The 22,472-nt window shown below is 53.2% G+C and overlaps 10 protein-coding genes across 10 annotated transcripts; 6 read left to right on the plus strand and 4 right to left on the minus strand.

Moving 5' to 3' along the window:
* Window positions 1-46: 46 nt before the first annotated feature.
* Window positions 47-5,135, plus strand: C7974DRAFT_397664 (SAC3/GANP/Nin1/mts3/eIF-3 p25 family-domain-containing protein). Its single transcript, XM_046142223.1, has 5 exons — window positions 47-568; window positions 703-793; window positions 843-1,019; window positions 1,072-1,206; window positions 1,253-5,135. Exons 1-5 carry the CDS (start codon window positions 342-344, stop codon window positions 4,688-4,690), a joined length of 4,068 nt encoding a protein of 1,355 aa, XP_045995478.1. The 5' UTR covers window positions 47-341; the 3' UTR covers window positions 4,691-5,135.
* A 1-nt stretch (window position 5,136) lies between these two features.
* Window positions 5,137-6,454, plus strand: C7974DRAFT_397668 (solute carrier family 25 protein). The gene has a single exon (XM_046142224.1). The coding sequence runs from the start codon at window positions 5,245-5,247 to the stop codon at window positions 6,160-6,162; it is 918 nt and encodes a 305-aa protein (XP_045995479.1). The 5' UTR covers window positions 5,137-5,244; the 3' UTR covers window positions 6,163-6,454.
* Window positions 6,455-8,462: 2,008 nt separating this feature from the next.
* C7974DRAFT_216154 (uncharacterized protein) lies at window positions 8,463-13,642 on the minus strand. The gene is made up of 7 exons (XM_046137070.1): window positions 13,297-13,642; window positions 12,480-13,239; window positions 11,169-12,410; window positions 10,618-11,119; window positions 9,393-10,558; window positions 8,896-9,342; window positions 8,463-8,842 (listed from the first exon to the last, which is right to left on the minus strand). The coding sequence occupies exons 1-7, from the start codon at window positions 13,561-13,563 to the stop codon at window positions 8,478-8,480; spliced, it is 4,749 nt and encodes a 1,582-aa protein (XP_045995480.1). The 5' UTR covers window positions 13,564-13,642; the 3' UTR covers window positions 8,463-8,477.
* A 552-nt stretch (window positions 13,643-14,194) lies between these two features.
* On the plus strand, window positions 14,195-15,272 carry C7974DRAFT_425822 (uncharacterized protein). Its single transcript, XM_046144494.1, has one exon. The coding sequence runs from the start codon at window positions 14,324-14,326 to the stop codon at window positions 14,939-14,941; it is 618 nt and encodes a 205-aa protein (XP_045995481.1). The 5' UTR covers window positions 14,195-14,323; the 3' UTR covers window positions 14,942-15,272.
* A 742-nt stretch (window positions 15,273-16,014) lies between these two features.
* C7974DRAFT_216169 (uncharacterized protein) lies at window positions 16,015-17,517 on the plus strand. The gene is made up of 4 exons (XM_046137072.1): window positions 16,015-16,558; window positions 16,609-16,699; window positions 16,748-17,102; window positions 17,151-17,517. The coding sequence occupies exons 1-4, from the start codon at window positions 16,115-16,117 to the stop codon at window positions 17,329-17,331; spliced, it is 1,071 nt and encodes a 356-aa protein (XP_045995482.1). The 5' UTR covers window positions 16,015-16,114; the 3' UTR covers window positions 17,332-17,517.
* Window positions 17,517-18,527, minus strand: C7974DRAFT_216163 (imidazoleglycerol-phosphate dehydratase-like protein). The gene has a single exon (XM_046137071.1). The coding sequence runs from the start codon at window positions 18,405-18,407 to the stop codon at window positions 17,703-17,705; it is 705 nt and encodes a 234-aa protein (XP_045995483.1). The 5' UTR covers window positions 18,408-18,527; the 3' UTR covers window positions 17,517-17,702.
* Window positions 18,528-18,741: 214 nt separating this feature from the next.
* Window positions 18,742-19,297, plus strand: C7974DRAFT_315526 (DNA-directed RNA polymerase; the record flags this gene model as incomplete). The annotated part of the gene is made up of 4 exons (XM_046138513.1): window positions 18,742-18,846; window positions 18,897-18,988; window positions 19,048-19,124; window positions 19,176-19,297. 4 exons carry the CDS (start codon window positions 18,742-18,744, stop codon window positions 19,295-19,297), a joined length of 396 nt encoding a protein of 131 aa, XP_045995484.1.
* Window positions 19,298-19,460: 163 nt separating this feature from the next.
* C7974DRAFT_414772 (uncharacterized protein) lies at window positions 19,461-20,122 on the minus strand (the record flags this gene model as incomplete). The annotated part of the gene is made up of 4 exons (XM_046143833.1): window positions 19,461-19,472; window positions 19,541-19,795; window positions 19,961-20,022; window positions 20,080-20,122. 4 exons carry the CDS (start codon window positions 20,120-20,122, stop codon window positions 19,461-19,463), a joined length of 372 nt encoding a protein of 123 aa, XP_045995485.1.
* A 251-nt stretch (window positions 20,123-20,373) lies between these two features.
* C7974DRAFT_315025 (cell cycle control protein cwf14) lies at window positions 20,374-20,823 on the plus strand (the record flags this gene model as incomplete). Its single annotated transcript, XM_046138488.1, has 1 exon — window positions 20,374-20,823. One exon carries the CDS (start codon window positions 20,374-20,376, stop codon window positions 20,821-20,823), a length of 450 nt encoding a protein of 149 aa, XP_045995486.1.
* Window positions 20,824-21,264: 441 nt separating this feature from the next.
* C7974DRAFT_414774 (uncharacterized protein) lies at window positions 21,265-22,008 on the minus strand (the record flags this gene model as incomplete). The annotated part of the gene is made up of 1 exon (XM_046143834.1): window positions 21,265-22,008. One exon carries the CDS (start codon window positions 22,006-22,008, stop codon window positions 21,265-21,267), a length of 744 nt encoding a protein of 247 aa, XP_045995487.1.
* Between the last annotated feature and the right edge of the window lie 464 nt (window positions 22,009-22,472).

Consider the following 22,472-nt stretch of genomic DNA (forward strand, 5'->3'; position numbering starts at 1 on the left):
TATGTGCCTTCTGCCGGCTTCACTGTGCCGTGTTGCGGTGGGTGTGATGGAGCGAGGGCATCGTGTGAGGGCGCTGGGTGTTGTTCGCGGCGAGACGCCAAGGCACGGAGGTCCCGCGGTTTGAGCTGCAGCGTAGCTCAGGTTCGCGGCGGACTTCTTTGTTTCCCCAACGCGGCGGCCTGTCGCGATCATTCACGACTCGACCTGCCGCAATCAATCACGACTCAACCTGCGCAGGCACCGCACCTTGCTCGCCCCTTTCAGCACCAGCACGTCGCACCCATCAACCATCACACGTCACCAGCACGCATGCGCGCATCGAGAACGGCCTAGGCGCGACAATGTCGACAGTCGCTCGCGGCGGCGGCAGCAGAGGAGGGCGCGGCCGCGGAGCCGGCGTCAGCGTCTGGCGCGGCAGCAGCACGCGCGGCGGACTCAATGGCGCGTCGAGCGACTCCAGCGACAAGCCTGCGCTCGGCGCGAAGAAGCGCGGTGGGGGTGCGCAGACCGGCGGGAGCAAGACACGCAGCCATGCGCAAGAGCTGGATGAAGATGGCAACCCCAAAGCGTAAGCCCCCGTCTTCTTCTCCGACTACATGAAGGGCCGCGGGCTGATACCGATGCGACTCCACACGACGCATCACCAGATAGCAGGTGCGACGCACAATGGTGTCGCCTGTGGCCCATTCTGACCAAGCACAGCAGCGCTCCCTTCGTCTCCATGAACAAATATGGCACCGCCGCAAACTCGACCCCGCATGCGATCGACGATTACACCAGCCGCTTCACATATGTAAGCCCAACGAGCGCAAGACTACACAGACACGGGCTAATGCGCCCAGTTACAAAATGCACAGTCGAGCTGGCGCAAGCAGTTGCAGGAGAAAGGCTTCATGAATCCTGACGGGCAGATGAAGCTTAGCGACTCGGTCAAGCTTGTCGGCCGATGCAACGACATGTGCCCGGAATTCGAGAGGGTGCGCAGGATAGTGCAGAATGACTTCAAGCGTCCAGAATGCGTACGTCTGGTCTGCCCTTAATCTATCCAGCGAGTCGCTAACCCAGGCAAAGACGCCCGAAACCGAACACCTCCCATACAGCGCCCGAGTGCCCGACGAATCACGCATGGTGAAAGCCTTCACCCGATCATCGGCCGGTGCAGACGTGGAGCTGGTGATTGACATACGAAGTCCCGCAGCATGTTTGGTAAGTCACGGATAACGTCAGAGAAGTCCGAATTTAATTCGAATAGAAAACTGTCCACTACCTCTTTAGTCGTCTGGACACAGAGGGCTTCGACCACCTGCACGCTTGGATCTGGGACCGCACGAGGTCAGTCCGCAAGGACCTCCGAACACAAGTCGTCGAGAAGCCCTCTGACATCCGGACACTGCTCGTCTGTCTGGAAGCGTCCGCGCGCTTCTACCTCCTGTCGATGCACCAAATGGCACAGTCTGAGAAGGAGGACTATTCACATCAGCAGGACATGGAGCAATTCAACCAGACTCTGACGACTTTGAGGGAGCGATACGACGATAACCGACGAGCGAACATACCCTCTGACAACGAGGCTGAGTTTGTCGCATATCGCCTGATTCTGGCATCGTTCTACGCGAACAGCCAGCTCGAGAACGAGCTTCACAGCTTGCCGAACGACCTCCGCAATAACAGACGCGTCTTGACTGCTATTGAGATCTTCAAGGCCGCCAAATCAGCCTTCAATTTCGGCTCCGATAAAAGTTGGATACAGGCGCATGCTAACTGGAAGAAGTTCTGGGATTTGGTCAAGTCGCCTAGTGTATCATATCTCATGGCATGCGCTGCCGAAGTCACCTTCAACCGCGTCCGGCACGTCATACTCGACTCGATCTGGCATGCGTATAGGAGGGGATCTAAAGGAGACGTAAGCGTCGAGGCTTGGACTACCGACAAGCTCAAGGATGTGCTTGCGATGGACGACGACAAGGACGCCGTCAAGCTTTGCGAACTTTATGGATTCCACTTTGGGCGGAGCAATCAGGGCCATACATTTTTGGACATTTCGAAACTGGGCAACAGCAACAAGTCGTTGGGTGTTCCTCACACCATCAAACCGCAAATGTTTTCCAAAAGAATGGTGGAATCTAAGCGACACAACCGAGCATTCTCAGCAGTCATCCAAGGCATGACGGTGCAGCAAGCAAGGAGTAACCGGTTGCTGGTGGACCCGAAGACCATACAGACGGGCGACGAAGATTCGTTGTTCGTACCAGAGACTGTACCTGTGGCAAAACCGAACATTTTCAGCCAGAACTCCAACACAACGAACGGCATGCCGAACCCAGGCCCCTTTGCTTCACCCTTTCAGCCTCCATCCCAACCTTCGTCCGGCATCTCGAAACCGAATCCGTTCGGCAACCCTTTCGTGAGCGCATCTTCCATCAGTCAGCCTACACAAACCGCCACTGCGCCAATATTCGGTGCGCCTGGTATATCTGATGCGACTAAGCATCCGAGCCAATTTGCACCTAAGCCTGCCCCAAATACCAACGACAACCCTTTCGCCAAAGCCGCAGCAGCGTTTCCTCCACAGTCTACTACTCCCAGCTCGACACCCCCCGGTTCTTTCATTGGCGGAGGCCAGGCATCAACGGAGCCTCAAGGTCATCTATCCAGTGGCCAATCCACGCCAGCCTTCGGACAGACTGCCAATCCACCTACTTCTGACGCCTCAAAGCCTTTTGTATTTCCTGGGTTGCCTGAGCTGGACTGGAAAATACGTAACGGACAGATTCTGGATACATCCTCGACACCAGCAGGATCGCCACCACCGCCAGACGGAGCAGCACAAGCTGCTGAAAAAGAAAAAGCCGAAGCGGATGCGCGAGCGGCTGTGCTGAAGCAGAGGCAAGAGATTGAGGCACGACGTAAACGTGAACAGGAAGAACAGGAACGGAGAGCAAAGGAAGCGCAGCAAGCCAAGGAAGCCGAGCTTCGACAAATCGAGGAAGAGAAGCAGCGACAGTTGAGGGAAAAACAACAGAGGGAACTCCAGGAAAGGCAGGAGCAAGAGAGACGAATACGAGAGGAACAGCAGCGACGACAACGTGAAGAGGATGAGCGGCAGGCACGAATACGGCGACGAGAAACGGCGTACGGCGCACTGACATCAAGTATCATGTTTAGCGGGGAAGATGGACTTCTGTATCAGTTCTTAGAGAACACGGTCAGGAACGTCGCAAGGGAAGGCTACGAAGCGTGGCAGGCCCAGAAACGGCAGGAGATGGAAGCGGCAGAACGGGAGAAGAAGCGCCAAGCATTTGCACGTGCCGTGTTCACCCACTGGGTTGCACAGGTGCAGAGGAAGAAGCGCAACGCCAAAGCTAGGGAGAGAAGGAAACGTCTCAAAGCTCAGCGAGAACTGTCAATCAATGGTGAAGGTGACGCTGCGAGCGAGATCGCCAGTGCCGAGTCGGTAGCGAGCACCCTGGTCAACGGCGCGTCAACAACAAAACACGCGCCAGCCAATCACAGCCGACGCGTCAAGCGAACTGAGCAACGTCGTGCAGGTGCGATAGCCAACCACGTCACTCAAGCCACCAGCTCCTCGCAGTCGCGAGCGGCCTCGTCACAGCACGCCCAGAAATCGGACATGGGAGCAACAATGACGAATGGTCACCACGTGCGCAGCTACTCCGAGGCTTATAAAAAGTCGACGGCGCCTATCGACCGCACCGAGACCGACTGGTTCAAGCTCCGGGCTATGGGCATTGATCCCAGTAAGCACCGCAAGAGAAGCTTCGACTCAGCCACCGACGAGGAGCATAAGGGGGATGCCGAAACCAAGCGCATACGGAGGTCTGACCCGACTGTATCTTTGATCTCACAGCCGCCGCCGGAGCCCGAAGCTTCGAAGCCACTCACTATTGAGGAGCGTTTGGCTCGCATTCGTGCCGTCAAGCAGTCTTTTGCGACTTCTGGCTCAGGCTCACCACCGGTCAATGGCGCTACCCCCAAGCACTCCTCTTTCAACGGGCGCTCCAGCCTGCTCATGTCGCACGCTCGTGAACTAATTGCCAAGTCTCCGACTGCACAGCGGTCGCCAGTGGCCGTACATGACTTTGGCCGCAGCGTTCCCAATCTTAGTGTCTCGACGTCGTCCTTCCGCCAGTCCTTCCTGGGCAAGAGCGCTGGCTCTGCGCAGAGCAACAAGCCCGCATACTGGGGCCGTGCCAGTCGCTTCGTTCCCCAGCACCTCTATGGCAAGGGTGCAGAGGCCATCCGCGCATATCGCGACAAGTACATCAACTCACCAACCAGCACCCCACAGCCTGCCATACCCGAGCCGCTCGCCCTCTCGTCGCCAATCCCTGCACAGTTCTCCTACATCCCGCAGCCAGGCTACACACAGTACAGCGAGAATGGGAGCGGGAGCGGCGTTGACTTCGTCGACATCGATGCTGAATCTAATATTGCCGGCGACACCGAAGAAGACTCTTTTGACGGCGACGATGAAGAAGCTGAAGACGACAATGAAGACTTTGACGAAGAGGATGACGCTGATGACGTCGACGTCAACGCCTACCCGGCCGACTATGACGAGCAAGAAGAATACACCACCGACGACGCCGAACAATTCGCGCAGCCCGGCAGCAGCTTGGCTATCGGCCCTGGTGCTACTCAGGACGACGCCATCGAGCTGTCTGACTGACCCAACCATATATTTGTATACCACATCACCCGGCATCTGGCAGCATAGCGTTGGCGTTCTGTTCTGTTCTGGTCTGTTCTGGCCTGGTTTGGTTTGGTTCAATGCATTCGACGAGCAATGTGCATTTTGTGGGCGGATCAGGCGCGGTCTGTAAGGCGCGACACGGTATGCTATATGTAGACCAAAGGAGTACTGTGAAGTTGAGACTAGACTGTGATGGGTAACCAGAACGTCGATCCCGATCCCTATCTCGTCTCTGTGAGATGTTTGACCCTGACGTGTGTGTGAGTATGGCGAGAGTGTGATGTGTGAACACTCGTGCCTGCAGGCGGATGGACATGTAGACACGAGTACTGTACCCGGCGCCGCGCTGACTGATGTCATTTGTGGTTGGACCCTGCATGTGCCCATAGCTCCTCCCGCTCCTCCGATCCTTCACACCTCAACTATGCCATAACACACCCGCGCTCTCTGCCGTCACGATCCTGGCGTCTCAACCTCCACTCCCAGTCGCTCAGCATGCGCCCCCCTCCCCCGCACGCCGCACTCCCGTCATGCCCCTCGCCGTCCCGCCCATGACCAACGAGCGCCCCACCGCCCCGCGCTCCGCCCTCCCCGCCTCCGTTGTCGAAACAACCGCCGGCTTTACTGCAGGCATCGTCTCCTGCCTCGCCGCGCATCCTCTTGACCTCCTCAAAAACCGCCTCCAGCTCACCACAACCACACGCCCGCGCCTCGGCGCCTCCCTGCACATCCTACGCAGCATCGTCCGCGATGAAGGCGGCCCCCTCGCCCTCTACCGCGGCCTCTGGCCCAATCTGCTTGGCAACAGCCTCGGATGGGGCCTATACTTCCTATTCTACGCCCGCGCAAAGGAGGCGTTAGCAGCGCACAACGCCACCGGCCTGCCGCTCAGCAGCGCGGAATTCTTCGCAGCGAGCGGTGCTGCCGGCCTTGCGACCGCGTTTTGCACTAACCCCGTGTGGGTGCTTAAAACGCGCATGCTGGAGCGCGGCGCCAACCGCGCGGGCGCATACCCGTCGATGCGCGCGGGGCTCGCGCATGTGTGGGCGACGCGCGGGCTGCGCGGGCTGTGGGCGGGCTTTGTGCCGGCGTCGCTGGGCGTGGTGCATGGCGCTGTGCAGTTCAGTTTGTACGAGACGATGAGGGCGAGCCGTGGCGCTGACCCAGTGTCGAATTGGGACACGGTGTACATGAGCGCTGGCAGTAAGCTGCTCGCGGGTGCGATTACTTACCCCTACCAGCCGATTCGTGCGCGGTTGCAGCAGTATGAGGCTGCGGCAAGATATAGTGGAGTGGTGGATGTACTGCGGCAGACGTATAGGAATGAGGGGGTGTGGGCATTCTATAAGGGTGTGGTGCCGAATACACTGCGGGTGGTGCCGACGACAGTGGTGACGTTTCTAGTGTATGAGAATGTCAAGGTCTGGCTGCCAAGGATATTTGGGTAAGGGACGCAAGGGGCGCGTGGGGATGATTAGGAGGAGCGCACAGTAAGGAGTAGGTGGTGGTCCGAGTCTGGTGTGTGGACTTAGTGTGGGCCTGGATTAACGAGCGTCTTGTAGAGCGTGATGAGAGCACGGTACAAGCGTACGGATCGGATAGGCTATATGAAAATTCTACAGGTCCGCATTGCATCTTCATTCGAAGGACAATCAGGAGAGCGGGCAGGGCAAGAATAGTAAGTGGTAGAATCGTCTTGAAGTAACGTGTTCCACCACCGAGCCGCGCACCCCACCGAGCCGCGCACCTCTGCCAAGACCTCATCACATTCTACTACTATCATGATGCCTCAACAACGTGATATTGAATTGCTTCCTGTTGAAGATAGAATTATCCTTGCTATCCAAGCCCTCAGATCTGACGCGTCACTAAGCCAGCGACGCGCTGCTGCCATCTACAACGTGCCTGAAACCACCCTCCGCAACCGACGCGCTGGAATAACCTCACGACGCGATATCCAAGCTAACTCATCAAGGCTTCACAAGCATGAAGAGGAGGTGGTTATACAGTACATTAGGAAGCTTGATGCTAGAGGCTTTGCCCCTACGCTTAGCTACGTACGTGAGATGGCCAACCAGCTACTAGCTAAGCGTGGTGGTACTCACGTTGGAGAGAACTGGGCCTACAGGCTAATCCAACGCCGACCTGAGGTTAAATCTCAAGTAACTCGAACTCGTGATCACCAGCGAGTCCTCTGTAGCAATCCAGCTATTATAGGCCCCTGGTTTGATCTTGTACGCAACGTCAAAGCCAAGTATGGCATCCTGGATGAAGACACGTACAACTTTGATGAGACTGGCTTCCAGATAGGGGTTGGGGGGTCAGTGAAGGTAGTAACAGCCTCTGAGCGGCGCCTCAAGCCACTTGGAGTTCAGCCTGGTGATAGGGAGTGGGTAACGTTGATTGCCGCCATCAACGCTGTAGGGTGGGTTATCCCACCCTTCATCATCTTCAAAGCCAAGAACCACGACCAGGCCTGGTATCACAACCCTTGGGATTGGAGAATAGGAGTCAGTAATAATGGATGGACGACAAATGAGCTTGGGCTTGCCTGGCTACAGCACTTTATTAAGCATACAGAGGCTAAGAAAGTGGGTAGTCATAGGCTGCTAATACTTGATGGCCACGAGAGCCACAAGTCACTTGCCTTCCAAGATCTGTGTGAGGAGAACAAGATTATCACCCTCTGTATGCCCCCCCATACCTCACATATCCTTCAGCCGCTTGATGTGGGTTGCTTTGCCCCACTAAAGCGTGCGTACAAGGAGGAGATCCGAGTCTTGGCAAACTGCTATATCAACCATATCGACAAGAAAGCCTTCCTGGCTGCATTTACCCTAGTATTCAACCAAGCCTTCTCAAAGGGCAATATCCTATCAAGCTTCAGAGCAACTGGCTTAGTCCCAGATAACCCAGAGGTAGTACTATCAAGGCTTGAAGTGAAGCCTCGTACACCAACACCACCTATACCTGGGAGTACCCCTTGGCAGCCTAAAACACCAAGCAACGCCTGGGAAATAGAGGCTCAAACAACGCTGATTCTTAAGAGGATAAGAGACCATAAGAGCTCCTCACCTGAGTCTATTCTTGAGATGGTGCTGCAGGTTCAAAAGGGGTCAACTTTGAAGGTACACTCACACACGTTGCTTGAAGCTAGAATAGCTAAGCTTGAAGAAGCAAATCAGGCTGCCTCAGAGCGTAAAAAGCGTAAGAAGAAGCGGATTCAGAAGGGAGGGACTCTATCACAGGCAGAGGCAGAAGCAATAGTTACCCAACGGGATGCTGAGGTTCAACTTGAGGCCGAGAGGCGTGAGGAGAGAGTGCAGGCAGGTGCTAGCAGCAGGGGTATTCCCCACTGCAGAAGGTGTGGCAACACAGGACACAACAAGCGTACATGCAAGAAAGATGCAGTAGAATCAGGCAATTAATTTAAGCCATTGCGCACTATTATACCTTGTTGTAGCGTTGAGTTATTGAGGTTTAAATGTAGACAGTTGCATTTAGTGCGCGGCTCGGTGGGGTGCGCGGCTCGGTGGTGGAACACGTTAGAAATTTATGACAGACAATAGATAGACTGGAGCGATGACAGATACGAGACACAAAGATTCTTCACGAAAAAATCGTTGTTGATGCGGATGACGTGTGGAGAGTCTAGCTTTACTATAGACGCGCGATGCATACCTTCTCCATGTGCATATCCCGTCACACGTCCACACTCCATAATTGCATCGTAACATTACGTGCACGCGCTTCCCGTAGCCATCTATCCGGTAATTTCCGCGCGCCACTCTGCCCTCGTCTTAGTGGCATACTTGCTGATGTCGCGTTGGGCCTCCTCCTTGAACTGAACCTCGTCCCAGTGGTAGTTTAGGGTAACGACAATGTTGATGGGATCACTGAACTCGGGCACCAACAGGAGTGAGTAGATCGTGTCGATGACATCCTTGGTCGTCGTGTCAACGGTCCAGTTGCGGTCAAGGATCGAGTGACAAATGCGGCCGTGGCGGTTGATGTTGGGGTGGTACACAGACGTTACAAAGCGAGCCTGCGGTGGTGATAAGGGATAGTCTGCGCCCATCTCTACATAGAGTAGAAACGTGCCACCTGCATATGTGCTCTCCGGCGGGCCTAGCATAATTAGGATATGGTCAGTCAGCTTCGGTCGATATAGTAGCACATACCTTGCATAGCAATCTTCCAGAAACCGAAGTTCTCCTCGCAAATGTAGATGTCGTAATGCGGGTGTACGAGGGCTCCGCAAGTACGTATCTCGGAATGAATGCGACTCAGTCGTAAATTACCGTCTGACCGTGCTTGCGGAGCATGTCGCGCAAAACTTTTCAGTTCGACAAACGAGCCTGCAAGCTGAGGGTGTACCTTGCGCTGCGGGAACTCATCACGTGTAGCATGATCCACAGAAATCGACTGCTTGGCTTTTTGGAAGCGATAGAGCGCGTTGCCCGCGTGGCGTGAAGAGATGCGTGGCAGCACTGCGACAGGTCGATCGGCCAAAGAGAGGACAGGCTCCATTTCGCAAATCGCCATTGCTTCCTCCAGGCTACTTGGCTCAAACTTGTAACCCCCAGTCACATATGACAGGGTCTGAAGATCAGTGTTGTTTTCGTTACCTGTGAAAGTGAGTCAAACAAAGCTTTGATGTCAGCAAATCGTGACTGACCTAAGCAGAAAGAATCTACGACGATGTTGCGGCTAACAAGTTGTGATGCAAGATCATGAACAAGTCGACTGGACTTGTTGTCCTCGCCATCTGAGATGCAGATGATACGTAGTCTTGCCTTAGGATACTTCAAAGCATACTGCTGCAGCCGATCCATCGCCAACGCAACACTATCCCAGATAGCAGTATCACCTCTTGGGATCATGTTATTCAACTGGTGACGAAAATCCTCGATGGCATGTGTAATGTCCTGCGACACGGATACAGTGGAGCTGAATGTAACGAGACCGACATGAGTCCGAAAATTGTAGGCCAGCAGTCGATTGATAAAAGCGTCAAACATTTGTTTCAGAACTTCCAGTCGACTGAGTGTCTTGCGCTGACCAGCTGGAGGTGCAGGCGAAGGGCCAAGTGCCAACTTCAGTACCAGTGGACCCGTCGTGGAGTACGTACGAAGATCTGTAGGTGAATCAGAGTTGTCATACGCCGATTCCGCGTTCACAGATCCAGTTGCATTCGAAAGGTTCAAGAGCTCAGAGACTGCTTTCCAGTGTGCTATGCAGGAAGCGGTGCAGTAACCGTCGCCCACATCGCGCATGCCGTGCCATATTGTGAATGGATGTTCGACTAATGCATAGGCATTCTTGGAGAACATGTGCCGGTAGTATCGAAACACAACGGATTCCAAAGTCTTTGTTGCACTCCTAGGCTCCCAATACGAGCACACTGGCGTCGAGCGGTTGTTCCAGCTGTACACCTTGACCAGGTACATATCGCCTGGCGTGTCAAATGAAGGTAGAGTTGTAGTCTCTAATGGAGCAACGAAAACATCAGTGGCAGGAGCGACACTCGTCTCAAGTGACCGAGGGGCAAATGGCAAGGAAGCATTCCTGTGATGTAGTTCAAACCTGGGGTACCGGCCCTTTGTAAGGCGAAACGCCAGAGCGTACAAGTCAATCAGCGTTAGCGAGTGTGGAAGCTCCATTGTATATGAGCCAAGTGGTGACTTGATTGAGACAGTCTGCATGTTTGCGGCAGGTTTTGCCACAAATATGTCTTTGCCCTTCAAGTAAGCATCAACTTCCTGCCTAGATCGCGCGTCAGAACGGAGGTCGGTGCTGGACAATTCAATGTTCGTAAGCGGCGAAGTCCTCTTGGTGTGGAGCCTAAGACACCACGTTAGCAAATACTGCTTGAGAACTATAACAGCGCACTGAAGGCTCACCATCGCTCGATGTTTTTCCGTTCATATGTGAAGCCATCGACAGTCATGACGGGATCTTCCATGAGCTCATTACTGATGGGACAGATCAATTCCGTGGGCAGCTCAAAAAAGGGACCATTGTGAGCATTCGACTGCTGTGGGGTGGCTACCGGTGCAGATGCTCCGGGTCGCCATACCTCCAGTCCAGGGAGAGAGCCCGCATTTTCAGCTCGGTATGTAAGAAAAGCGCATAGAGGGTCGGCAAACCGCTCCATCCTAAGAAGACGATTTGAGAGTGTGAACAAATCACGCTCAGACGACGCCGCCAACGCACGATTGTACGAGTGAGTAGCCCTTCGTCTGAGAACCTCAAGTTCTTTGGTGTTCTCTGTGATTTGCTGCTGGTGAAGTTGACCCAGAATCTTTAGCACCTGACTTGCGTTCTGCCGGCGATGGCTGTATTCGGTGCCTGCACGCACGATGACCAGCATATCCTCGAAGGAGTCATGGGCAAGAATATACTCTACTTGAGGTCAGCGCCGTCTGTCACTCTGGTAGTCAAACGAAAATACCTTTTAGCTCATCTAGCGCCAAACGCTCGCTGCCCGGGTGCTCTACTTGCAAACTTGTGGTAGCTGGTGTGGCGGTATGAATAGCGCGATTGACTGACGCATCAGCGTCTTCGCTCTCCTCAATGTCAACAAACCCACATCGAGAGCCCATACTGCTAGATAGATCGACGCACACTACGACCGCTTCTTCTGGATCCTTGGTATAGCGGTCGTGGCTTCCGTACGCCTCGAACACGGCTGTACCATCGACATTGCGATGTGCGAGAACAGGCACCAGCAATTGTGTGATGACGGACACATCGATTGCCTCTTCTCCGGTTAATGGCCTGAACATAAGAATGTCCCTGCCGGGTTGACCGCACCCTTCGCGACCGACGTAAACGGATAGAAAACCTTGTCGGTCCAAAGTGAGCACTGGCGGAGAAGCAGATGGGAGGTCTGCGGGAGGAATGACGCTTAAATGGTTGTTGCTGCACATTGAAGCGAGATATTGAAGGTTCGAAATCTCTGTTTGCGCAACGACGGTATTGATGCCTTTCTCAAGGTAGCGCGTGGTGAGGGCGACAGTGTCAGGGTTGAAAGTTACAACTTTAGTCTTCATGCCACCTGCAAGCGTCACAACCCTAGCCAGCTTCTGATCAACCGAGGTGGCCATCCCAGTGTTGTTATCGTTGATCCAAGTGATGACACCGTTTTCAGCAAAGGCATCATAAAGCCCCACGTCGATCAGGCCAATCTTTGACTGCACTGCCGGTCCCCGAACAGGCCGCATAGTGACTGCACTACGGAGATCGTGTACCTGCATGCTCGTGTACGGAAGACTATTCTCACTGCTGGAAGAAGATACTCGCAACGTCTTAGCTCTGCCTAGTATCAGCCCGAATAGCAGACGAGAACCTTCGAAGAGGCGCTGAGGGTTGTTGTGGACGGTAGCAAGAGGGACGACATCCTTCAGAATCTCGTAAAGACACTGAGATAACGCAGCGCATTCGGAAGGTTGTGGGGTCTCTCCGCGCATGAGCACGTATGCTGTTCGTACAGCTGGTGGGAATCGAGTCATGAGATGAAGAATGCGTAAGACTGCATCTTGTTGAGGTTCCTTCATGTTACTACCAGAAGTGATGTCTGTAAATTTGCGCAGTGTTGATAGCAGGTTGGCTAGACCGCGCTCGGACTGACCCAGAGGGTGTTCCCAAGCATGCTGCCTCTGGAAGATTGCAGCCTTACCAATTTTTGCGCTTCCTGCGTATAGATTCAGTACACTTTCATTTCTGTAGGCGGTTCCAAAACTCTCACTAGAGATTGACCTACCTGATTTGTGGTTGTTGTTTGTAGGAAACACACGCTGAACGGCAAAGATAGTAAGGACGCCATCAACTGCGCAGTCATGGAGACCTGCTGCCTCGATCGTGACATCTTTGTTGTGAATTGTGATGTCAATAGGGCACTCGGAGATGTGGAGATCGAGAGTTAGGCCACGGTTGTCCATCGCAGCGACAGATTCTGCACCATCATCTTCCTCATGGTGACGGTGCGACTGGTGAGAGCATACAGCTAGCACAGGAAGCTTAAGATATCGCCCACTATCTCCAGCCTGCGCGTTGCGAGCAGCTACGCCTCCAAGCGCACAAAGGAGCTTGCCTGTGGCCTTGTCTTGCAGTTGCACTCGAGCCGCACGTTGAATGGAGGCCAATGTAGGCTCTTCTATCGGAACGACAGTGACTTTGTTATCCTCGTAGACAACCACAAGAGTGTGGAGTGCGTCCGAGTTCTCAGCGCTACACTCGTTCAGTGCTGCATTGGAGTCTATTTGCTGTGCAGCACTACAGTTGCAGTCGAGTTCTTGGAGTGCCTCGTCTCCCGTAGGAACATTCAGATGTTGGCAGACGGCAGCACGTAGCCCCAGAAGCGTAGTGGAGAGTGGTAATATCTGGGCTGTGGGCACAATAGTGTCGACATTGTGATGTTCATGAGCCAGCTCTGGCGTTACGACACGGAGGCGAAGCTGGTCGTCGGACCCAATGTGCGGCTGAGGCTGCGTCCTGGAAACGCCAGAGTTTACCTGAGCTTGCTAGGTAGTAAAGTCAGCCTATTTACAGTCTCGCCTGGTGGTGAAGTAACCACGCACAACAATGACTGCACATATTGTCTCTTTAGTATCGAGCAGAACGTCACAGAGAAGATCTTCAGGGTCAAGCATGGGACCAGTCTCGCTTTCCAGGTGAAGGCTGATGTGAAGGCCATCCGTTGTTGCTAAGCCCAGCTTCGAGGCAATCGTAGGGAGACGCGTTCGGACTGTATCCGCTAATGCGGAGCACAGCTGTGATGAGGACAGAACCACAAGCAAGCTTGCTGCCTGCCCGCCAAACATGACCTTGACGATTCGTCTCGCCATGAAGGAGTGGTGTGCCAGGTGGTTGAGTCGATGGTCGTTGGTGACGTAAAGTGCGGCGAGGAAGGTGCGGTGGGCACACTTATAGAGGGAGGGCGCGTCAGGTCCACGTGACTACGCGTGAGCGCAAGAAGTGAAGGTACAGAAGCAAGCAAACCACTCTAGGCATGTAGTCTCGTAGCAAACAAATGAACAGACAATAGCATGTGTTTCTTGGCGTAGAGTAGAAAAGCTGTTCGAACGTGAGGCTGATGGCAACGAAACAGATGTCCAGAATTATGAAGAGGGACGCGAGGAATTAAACTTGCTTCAATGAATACTGTTTGGATGGTTCCGTGTATGAGAAATTGCCCCCACCAGCCAGGCCTGCAACACTTCTTTAAATGGGCCTTAGCCATTCCAGCTGTAGACACACGGCGAAAGAGGGTCAGTCGCAAACGGGTGAGGTGCGGAGTGGCGGAAGCAGATTCCACATCCTGGAAGCTATCAGGCAATCCAGATTGACTGAACACCTAACCATGTTACAGGAGCAGTTTGCACAGATCCTGATTGACGGGTGCAGGTGAAGCGAGTGAGAAGAAGATGAGTACTTCGTAGAGCGATCAGGTGTCAGTGAAATCGGAAGACACGTGCGGTCACTATCGATAAGGCGCGACCCGATGTCACCAAGTGTCCTTACCCCAGATCAATGCACAAAAACTCACGCGCATAACATAGGGATCCAGACACCGTTTCGACACCAATAAGACACCTTGAGCTCACCATGGAAGCCGCCGAAACATTCACACTTTTGCCCCTGCACATGGACGATGCCACAGGTACCGTCAGCGCAACAGGCACCGCAAACAACGCCCTCAACACCGAGCTCGCCGCGCTGAACGCACTCCACCGTGGCCTTCTCACTGTCGAGACCCCAACAGGCACGCCACCACCCCCTGTTCCCGTCAACCCCAAGCGCTCAGCACAGATCGGCAAGCTGCGCGAATCTGGTAACGCCGAGTTCCGCAAGGGCAACCCCGGTGCTGCTGTCAAGCTATACACTCTCGCAGTCGACATGGCGCTTCAGCGCCCCCACTGGGAGCCGTCTGGTCTGGTACGCGAAGAAGTCTCTGGGCTGTTGAGCAACCGCGCGCAGGCGAACATGGCACAACAAAATTGGGCCGAGGGCTCGGTAGACGCAGAGGCAAGCGTAGAAATGAAAAAGGCTGGAAACGCGAAGGCTTGGTGGAGGCGAGGAAAGTGCTTGCTTGAGATGGGCAGGCTGGAAGAGGCGGAGCAGTGGGTCAAGCAGGCGCTTGAGTTCGAAGCTACAGAACAAGATCTGGTGCAATTGAAGGCACAGATCGAGAGCAGGAAAGCTAGCCAGGGTAGCGCAGCTTGAAGAGGAGCATCGAGCTGGAGACTCAGGGACAAGGCCGGCGGGATGCGCCCCGGTTCACATGCATTGTAAGGCGTCTGGCGCTTGTGTATACCAGAAGCATGGTTTGATTTTAGGGCACTGTATGCATCAGTGGGCACATCGTGGGTTAGTGAATATCAAGCGGGTACGAAGCAAGGACGGTCCATACTATTGGTTAGCTGCTTACTTTATCTTCACCTGACTTCTCAGCCATAGTGTCGTATTTTCTTTTCGCTTTGCTATCGCCCTCCATCATTGCACAGCTCTTCTCAACCCTTCACGTGGCTGCATAATCCACCTAGGCACGTCCGACCAGTCATTTGGCAAAATGCAGCATCTCACAAGAAGGATCAGCAATCTCATCGAGCTTCTTGTTAGACTGTATGCGCTTGAACGGGATCGGTTAGTAACAGTCCTGTGATGTAACCTAAAGGTCTATGTGAATTCGAATGTGGTCGCACATGGCCTGTCTGAGCAGAATGTTTTGAGCATCCCAGGAGAAGACTGTCAGCGACGGTCGCCGTGTGAAGCAGAGTGCGAGTTGTTCGGCAAGCACTGCCTAAGTGGACGGAACACATATGCTGCAGTATCAGCCATAATATCATACAAGCAGACAAGCTAAAGAGACTCGATACAAGCTGTCGTAACAAGCTTGCGGAACGGATGTGCATATTGCCTCGAAAGCGTGATGGGAAGTCGAATCTATCAATTCACGTTGACAGCACTGCAGCATTGATAGAGGTATGATTTGTCTTGCCCATCACTTGAGTACTTATCACATAAGTACCCATCGCTTAAGTACACTGAATCTCATTTTCGATAGTGCAAATCCCCGTCATATCTAAATTTGCACAGTACTCTGCAACTTTCTTCCCATACATACATTACACTATTCAAACTTAGTCTGACCAATGACACACATGAAGAAAGACCCACTTTGGACGTTTTAGGCATAACGCACCAGCTCCAGGAGATCTTACTAATGCCCCCAAGTTGCCTACTTACGCCTACGTACCTTGAAACTGCAACCACGCTTTCTCGGACAAGAATTGACGGAAACAATAAACCCCTATATATACGTGTTACTGTTCGTCTTCTCGAACACCAGATCAACTACCTTGCGTCACACGCCTGATACAAAAGCATCATCTCATCATGGCCTATCCCTCGACATACTCCGCCTGGCGTCGCAGCGGCCTCAAAGGTACTGCAGAGAATCGTCTTACAATTATCCGCACGGATGACGAGACTCTCCCTTCCACCCTTGATCCCAATGACGTAGTTATCAAGATCCACACCGTGTCCCTAAACTACCGCGAGATCGCTATGCTGAACGGTGTCTATCCAATGGACATCCTGGACAAAGGTGTTCCGTGTTCAGATGCTGCAGCCGAGGTCGTCGCGACGGGGTCTGCAGTCTCAAGGTTCTTGGTCGGAGACCGGGTGTGTCCAAACACTAGCCTCGGGAAGACGTATGAGGGAGGAAGCGACGGGACCAGTGTTGGGGTTGGAACGAACGCGATGGGCGTGTTGCGACAGTATGCTGTGTTCAACGAGGAGCATCTAGTGAAGATGCCTGAACATTTGTCTTGGGAAGAGGTAAGCCACAACTGAGAGACAGGCTTTGATGTAGTCTAACTTTATCGAAGGCATCACTCCTTCCTTGCGCAGGCGTAACTGCGTGGAATGCGCTCGATGGGCTCAAGAACGTGCCGAAAGGTGCCTATGCGCTGCTCCAAGGTGAGATTGCTTAGACCTGAGACATGACTATCTGCTCACAATTGGTAGGTACCGGCGGTGTTAGCATGTTTGCACTCGTATTGTGTCTCTCAGCCGGTATCAGACCCATTATTACATCGTCGTCTGACGAAAAACTTGCTGCGATTAAGCAGCTCAGCCCCGAGATTCAGGGACTCAACTACAAGATGGTATCTGATCAAGCAGCGGAAATCCAGCGACTTACGAACGGACGAGGTGTTCATTTTGTCGTTAATAACATCGGACCTAAATCCCTCATGGAGGATATCAACTTTCTGTGCGAGAGAGGCGGCACTGTTTCATTAGTCGGTTTCTTGGCAGGTTTTGACGCTGATTGGTCGCCGAGCCATATCATGAGCTTGATGGGTAAGGCGGCCAAACTGAAGTAAGTTTTCCGGATTCCCTATCCATATGCGTGGGCTAAAGCTTTTAGGGGCATTGCCATGGGCACTCGAGACGACTTCGAAGAGATGAACCGTTACTTAGAAAAAGGGAACGTTCATTTTGATGCGTTATTGGTAGATCGACCATTCGCCTTCGCGAACGCAAAGGATGCATATGATCGACTGGAATCGGGCAAGTTCCACGGAAAAATTGTCATTAGTGTAGACTAGCAAGGTGTCGATGTCAAGTGACTGTGGTCCGTCTACTTGGATCCAGTTTCGCGGCTCCACCTGGTTAAGCGTTGAGTTGTCGAATTGATCCTATCTTTCTGGAGATTGAAGCGATACCTCAGGCTTATTGCTTGTCTTTCGGCTATATTCTCGTAATGTCTGGCCGTTAGCCGAGTACTCGTATCCTGCGAATCCGTTCCAGGCGATGCACCTATATTTGTTGGATATACCCCGTCAGTGGATGCATGAATGTATCGGCAGTCTCCTTGTAAATATATGATCAAACCGGACGAGGTGTGAACTACACAACACTGTGTATTCGTCTAGATCATTTCATGTATATATCGTTCGTATCGTTGATCCTCGTGCACCTAATAAAGTACACCCTTCGTACTCCTGACCTCACCTTCCCACTGCTTCACCACTGTCGTCGCATGCCTGATAGCCACAGCCAGCGCCTTGAACGCACTCTCAGCCCTGTGGTGGTCGTTGTCTCCCCTCAGGCAATCGACATGTAGTGTTGTCCCGCTTGCCTGCGCAAAGCTTTGTAGGCAGTGGGGGATCATCTCGCAGCTCAAGTCGCCAAGTTTCTCCCGCTTCAGCCCTAGATCCGTGACGCAGTATGGACGGTTGCTCAAATCAATGACAGCTCGCGAGAGGGCCTCGTCAAGAGGCGCGTATGCGTGTCCGAAGCGTGCGAGACCAGTGGAGCCCTGCAGCGCATCCTTGAACGCCGTACCGAGCGCGAGAAACGCATCCTCAGAGGTGTGGTGGTCATCGATGTGCAGGTCTCCCTTGACTCTGATGCTCAGCGACCATCCAGCGTGTTTGGCGAGCGCGTGGATCATGTGGTCGAGGAAACCAATGCCTGTGTCGACGGAGATCTCCTGTGAAGTGGACTTTTGTGTCGCGTGATCCTTGTCAATCTTTTCGCCTTCGCCGTTCAAGTTCTTCTTGTCCAGTGCGGCCCAAAAGTCGGAGTGCTCGTAGGCTTGCAGTTCGCCGCCGTCGAGGTTGATTGAGACTTGAATTTTGGTCTCATTGGTATCGCGGTTGAGAGATGCGGTGCGCGGCATTGTGGCGGTATAAGGAGTTCAATTCTGGATGCAATGGTGTACTAAGGATTACAGTGGTGTTGTGCTTCCAATTGCAGAAGTGCAGGTAAGAGAAAAGTGAAGATGAGAGGCGTACCCCACGTCAGAGGCTACCGCAATCGGCCGAAGGCCGTGCTTCGTAGGGCTGAAAAAAAGTAAGCCAGCAATGATTCGCCGATCGAAACGCGCCCGTGGAAAACTTTGGTATCGCAAAGTCACGCTTCCAGGTACACATAATTTCACATAATCCACCGGCTCCTATTTCAATATCGGAAGACCACACAACGAGCAAGGAAGAGCAAGGAAAACGAACACAATGCCCGCTGCCACAGAAGAGAAGGTTGCGCCCAAGATCATTGACCCTACATCAGAGCATGGCGAGGAAATCGATGCTTCTATAGATCGCGATAGGATACGCGTCGTACGTTTAATCCGGGATGTTTGACCAGATCCTGGACTAATACTGTGCAGCTGGCGGGTGCGACTGAGAGTGCCGCTTCTTTCCAGTTCGATGGCGAGGATCACACACTCGGCAACGCACTGAGATACATTATCATGAAAAAGTAAGTCTGCCATACCTGAACTGTGACATGTTGAAAGTATGTGCTGACGGCAAAATTAGCCCTGATGTTGAGTTCTGTGGTTACTCTATCCCCCACCCTTCTGAGACTAAGATGAATCTGCGCATTCAGACATATGGTAAGCTCTACGGAATTCTGCATGTTCCGAGTATGATCTGACAACGCGTAGACAACGTCAGCGTGTACCAAGTCCTGGAGAAGGGGCTGGAGGACCTGATGAACATGTGTGATGTCGTTACTGAGAAGTTCACCGTCTCGAGAGAGGAGTTTATCAACCAGATGGAGCAGTAGAAAGTTGGTTCGCTCAGACGAGGGTGAAATGAGTCATTGCATTGCAGGCGTTCACGGAAAGCATCTACGGATCGGCGCACGAGAAAGGAAATGGTATTGTGACAAAGCTATGTACACGCTGTCTTTGTCTTGTTCGCTCTTAGCCCCAGGCCGTGAAGTGCAATCAGTTGCGTCCCTGTTTTTCATCATGAGTATTTGTGGGTGGCTTGTGGTGGACAACGAAGGGGATGGTGGATGTCGTACCTCCAAGAATCCATTGATGAAGTTCGCTGGCAGTCTCGCCTTGGGATCCTCCTCCGCTCGGAAGTACTTGAGAACGTGTGACAGCTGCTTCCAGTAGTTGAGAGTTTCCTGGAATTCCTGGTGACTGTTGAACAGCAGGACATCCACCGTCTTCACTTGGTTCACATATCGGTGCCGCTCAAATTCTTGGCGGATTTTCGTCCGAAGCGTGGAGACGGGCATGTTCAGCGAGTACATGGTCTGAATCTCGGGGGCCTATAGCATTCTGTCAGCTTCCACTGCGTGATTATCCGCGGCTTCCTCTTCCTGTACCCAACCGCTCTTCCAAGTCCGCATATCCCTCTCTTTGGAAGCGCCCGCGCCCAGAAATTGCTGAGAAATCCTCCGTAGCCCTTACTATCTCGCGCAAGGTAGACGTACCGATCGTAGCCAGTCCCTGTAGCTGTGGATGACCCTCTTCTTTGCATCGGTCCAATTGACCGCTGTGTCCGCGTTAGCGCCCCAGTCCTCCCAATGACTGTATCAGAAGTAGTCCATACATGAGCGCGTGCGCTGGGCAAGGTAGGTAGGGTTGATGACCATACTGGCGGTGTTACGCAGCTCGAGTGTTCACTGAGCTTGCTATGAGATGACGATGTCGCTCGGTGGAATAGTTGCTTGGCGTTTCGCTAGCGCGATCATTGCGGGCGGCGCTTTCTGAAAGTTGTGGATGAGTGAGTGCCTTGCGAGAACACAAACCAATCCAACACGTCCAACCTACTCAACTGTTCCGTCCGAAGCACCCAAGAAGCTGCCGAAGTTTGCCATAAACCCACCGACAAACAAACGTAAACATGCCCCCAGTCCGTACAGCGCGTGCCTCGAAGAAGGCCCCACCAGACGGCTTCGAAGACCTGGAAGATACACTCCTCGAATTCCAGAACAAGATGAAGGACGCTGAGAATGCATCGCACGAGGGCAAGAAGAAGTACGAGATGACTTGGCCCATCTTCCAGATCACCCACCAGCGCTCACGATACATTTACGAACTGTACTACGAAAAAGAGGCCATCAGCAAGCAGCTTTACGACTATCTGCTCAAGAATGGATATGCAGACGCCATGTTAATTGCCAAGTGGAAGAAACAGGGCTACGAGAAGCTGTGTTGCACCAGGTGCATTCAGACCAAGGAGACGAACTTCAGGTCTACATGCATTTGCCGTGTGCCAAAGGAGCAGATGAAGGAGAATCAGGATATTCAGTGCGTAAACTGTGGCTGTAGGGGATGTGCCTCGAGCGATTGAGGAAGAATTTCGCGACTGTGCAGACATGGAGGTTTTGCACGATCCACAGACCGTCCCAAACACCAGGAGAGCCTACCTTCATATGGATCGGCGCACAGACGCGAGACCAGTCTTTACTCGCTTGATGCTGTCACGACCATACGACACAGAAGTCAGCGAAGTATTTGGCATTTTAGCTCTCCGAGGTGATGAGAAAGACCTCACGACACGATGAGCGACAAAGACTACTACGAGCGAACTTCAGAGGGTGTGTCGGACCAGTCATTAGTTACATTCAGTTGTTAACATTTCTACAGACGCAATACAAGGTGTAGGAGAGTTGATCCATGAACCTGCCCAAGGGTATCCCGAAATATGCAAACGCCGCGCTAATCGTGCCTTCATTATGCCACCAACCTTCTCTCTCGCCGTCTCAAACCCGTTCTACAGTCGCATGCCACTTCATAGCGACCTGACCGTCGGGCCTGGATCAGGGCCTAGTTCAAGTCCCATATTTTCCCAATACTCTTGCGCCCCACGGCTCACTTTCTCCTGCGCAAAGTACTCCGCGCTGATGGACCTACGCTCCATATAGGTCTTTCCTGTTCGTGAAAACTGCAATGGAGCTGGCTGCGCTGTTGGCTGCGGCGGCGCAGGCCACGCACTCATAACATCTGGATCCAAACTACTCCTCTTCCTCGTATCGCCTCTCTTCAGTCTGAACGGGCTACTGCGATCGATAGGGCTGTCGTTCCCTGACCCAACTGTTGCCTTTGGCGCTGGGAGACTAGCTGTCGTTATGTCTACCGAGTTCCTCGGAAGCTGGTCGTCCCACGGGTTGTGATGGACCGCCGAGTCGTCCGAAGGGTATACGTGAGGACGTGACGATGCGATCCAGCCCGTGTGCACAATCGGAGTGCTTATCGCAGCCATGTTGTGCACTTTCCCTCCGCAGAATATGGACTCGAAAGAATTGATCGGCGAACCAACATCCTTCTCTGGTACAGCTGGTGGGGAAGGCGTGGTCCCCAAGTGACGAATGACAGGAGCATGTCTGCGACGCTTGCGCAACCAGAAATATATGAAAATCGCCGCAATGATGAATAGCACGGCGATGGGGATCATGGCGAGCCCAGCGATGGAGTTCGCCGAAAGGCCATGTTTCTCTTGTGGATTTGCTGCAGACTCAGTAATTGTGGCTGGCATCGTTGGACTGTTTGTCTCTATTGCGTTCGTTGGTATTGTGAACTGCTGAGATGTGGAGATAGTGGCCTGATGTATCCTGACTGTTGGCAAGGGAGACGATGGTGATGATGTAGGGATATGCGGCTGCTGGCCACGCGCAACATTGTTAATTGCCGTGTGCGATAGGGACCGTCCTTCGATATGTACCACACGCTCGATCGAGCGCATCGTGGTGGTTGGGCTGCACGTCACCTGTTGACGTCGGCGCCACCCAGGATTTAACAAGCTGCCCCTTGCAGAACGCTATGTATAGCTGGTGTGTTCCAAAGAAGTTCTGGAATAGGTCTAACAAAGACCAGTGATAGCGTGTAGTCGCAATAAAGATGTGCAGTTGGAGAATCTTGGATCGTACAAAGCGTGCGTTGCCGCGTTGCCTCTAGGGCACCCTCAAATGATAAACTTCTCATTGTGCCAGAACAAACAAG

This window comes from Boeremia exigua (assembly GCF_020726555.1).
Source record: "Boeremia exigua strain MPI-SDFR-AT-0100 chromosome Unknown C7974scaffold_8, whole genome shotgun sequence".
Classification (NCBI taxonomy): Eukaryota; Fungi; Ascomycota; class Dothideomycetes; order Pleosporales; family Didymellaceae; genus Boeremia; species Boeremia exigua.

What these genes read in the sequence shown, in the direction of transcription:
- C7974DRAFT_397664 (XM_046142223.1), top strand. Translation starts at nt 342, where the DNA reads ATGTCGACAGTCGCTCGCGGCGGCGGCAGCAGAGGAGGGCGCGGCCGC. An exon ending in GAAGATGGCAACCCCAAAGC is followed by an intron (nt 569 to 702) that starts GTAAGCCCCCGT and finishes GACCAAGCACAG; the next exon opens with CAGCGCTCCCTTCGTCTCCA. An exon ending in ACACCAGCCGCTTCACATAT is followed by an intron (nt 794 to 842) that starts GTAAGCCCAACG and finishes TAATGCGCCCAG; the next exon opens with TTACAAAATGCACAGTCGAG.
- C7974DRAFT_397668 (XM_046142224.1), top strand. Translation starts at nt 5,245, where the DNA reads ATGCCCCTCGCCGTCCCGCCCATGACCAACGAGCGCCCCACCGCCCCG.
- C7974DRAFT_216154 (XM_046137070.1), bottom strand. Translation starts at nt 13,563, where the DNA reads ATGGCGAGACGAATCGTCAAGGTCATGTTTGGCGGGCAGGCAGCAAGC. An exon ending in GGCGCTAGATGAGCTAAAAG is followed by an intron (nt 11,120 to 11,168) that starts GTATTTTCGTTT and finishes GACCTCAAGTAG; the next exon opens with AGTATATTCTTGCCCATGAC. An exon ending in CTGGAAGATTGCTATGCAAG is followed by an intron (nt 8,843 to 8,895) that starts GTATGTGCTACT and finishes TAATTATGCTAG; the next exon opens with GCCCGCCGGAGAGCACATAT.
- C7974DRAFT_425822 (XM_046144494.1), top strand. Translation starts at nt 14,324, where the DNA reads ATGGAAGCCGCCGAAACATTCACACTTTTGCCCCTGCACATGGACGAT.
- C7974DRAFT_216169 (XM_046137072.1), top strand. Translation starts at nt 16,115, where the DNA reads ATGGCCTATCCCTCGACATACTCCGCCTGGCGTCGCAGCGGCCTCAAA. An exon ending in AACATTTGTCTTGGGAAGAG is followed by an intron (nt 16,559 to 16,608) that starts GTAAGCCACAAC and finishes ACTTTATCGAAG; the next exon opens with GCATCACTCCTTCCTTGCGC. An exon ending in GGTAAGGCGGCCAAACTGAA is followed by an intron (nt 17,103 to 17,150) that starts GTAAGTTTTCCG and finishes TAAAGCTTTTAG; the next exon opens with GGGCATTGCCATGGGCACTC.
- C7974DRAFT_216163 (XM_046137071.1), bottom strand. Translation starts at nt 18,407, where the DNA reads ATGCCGCGCACCGCATCTCTCAACCGCGATACCAATGAGACCAAAATT.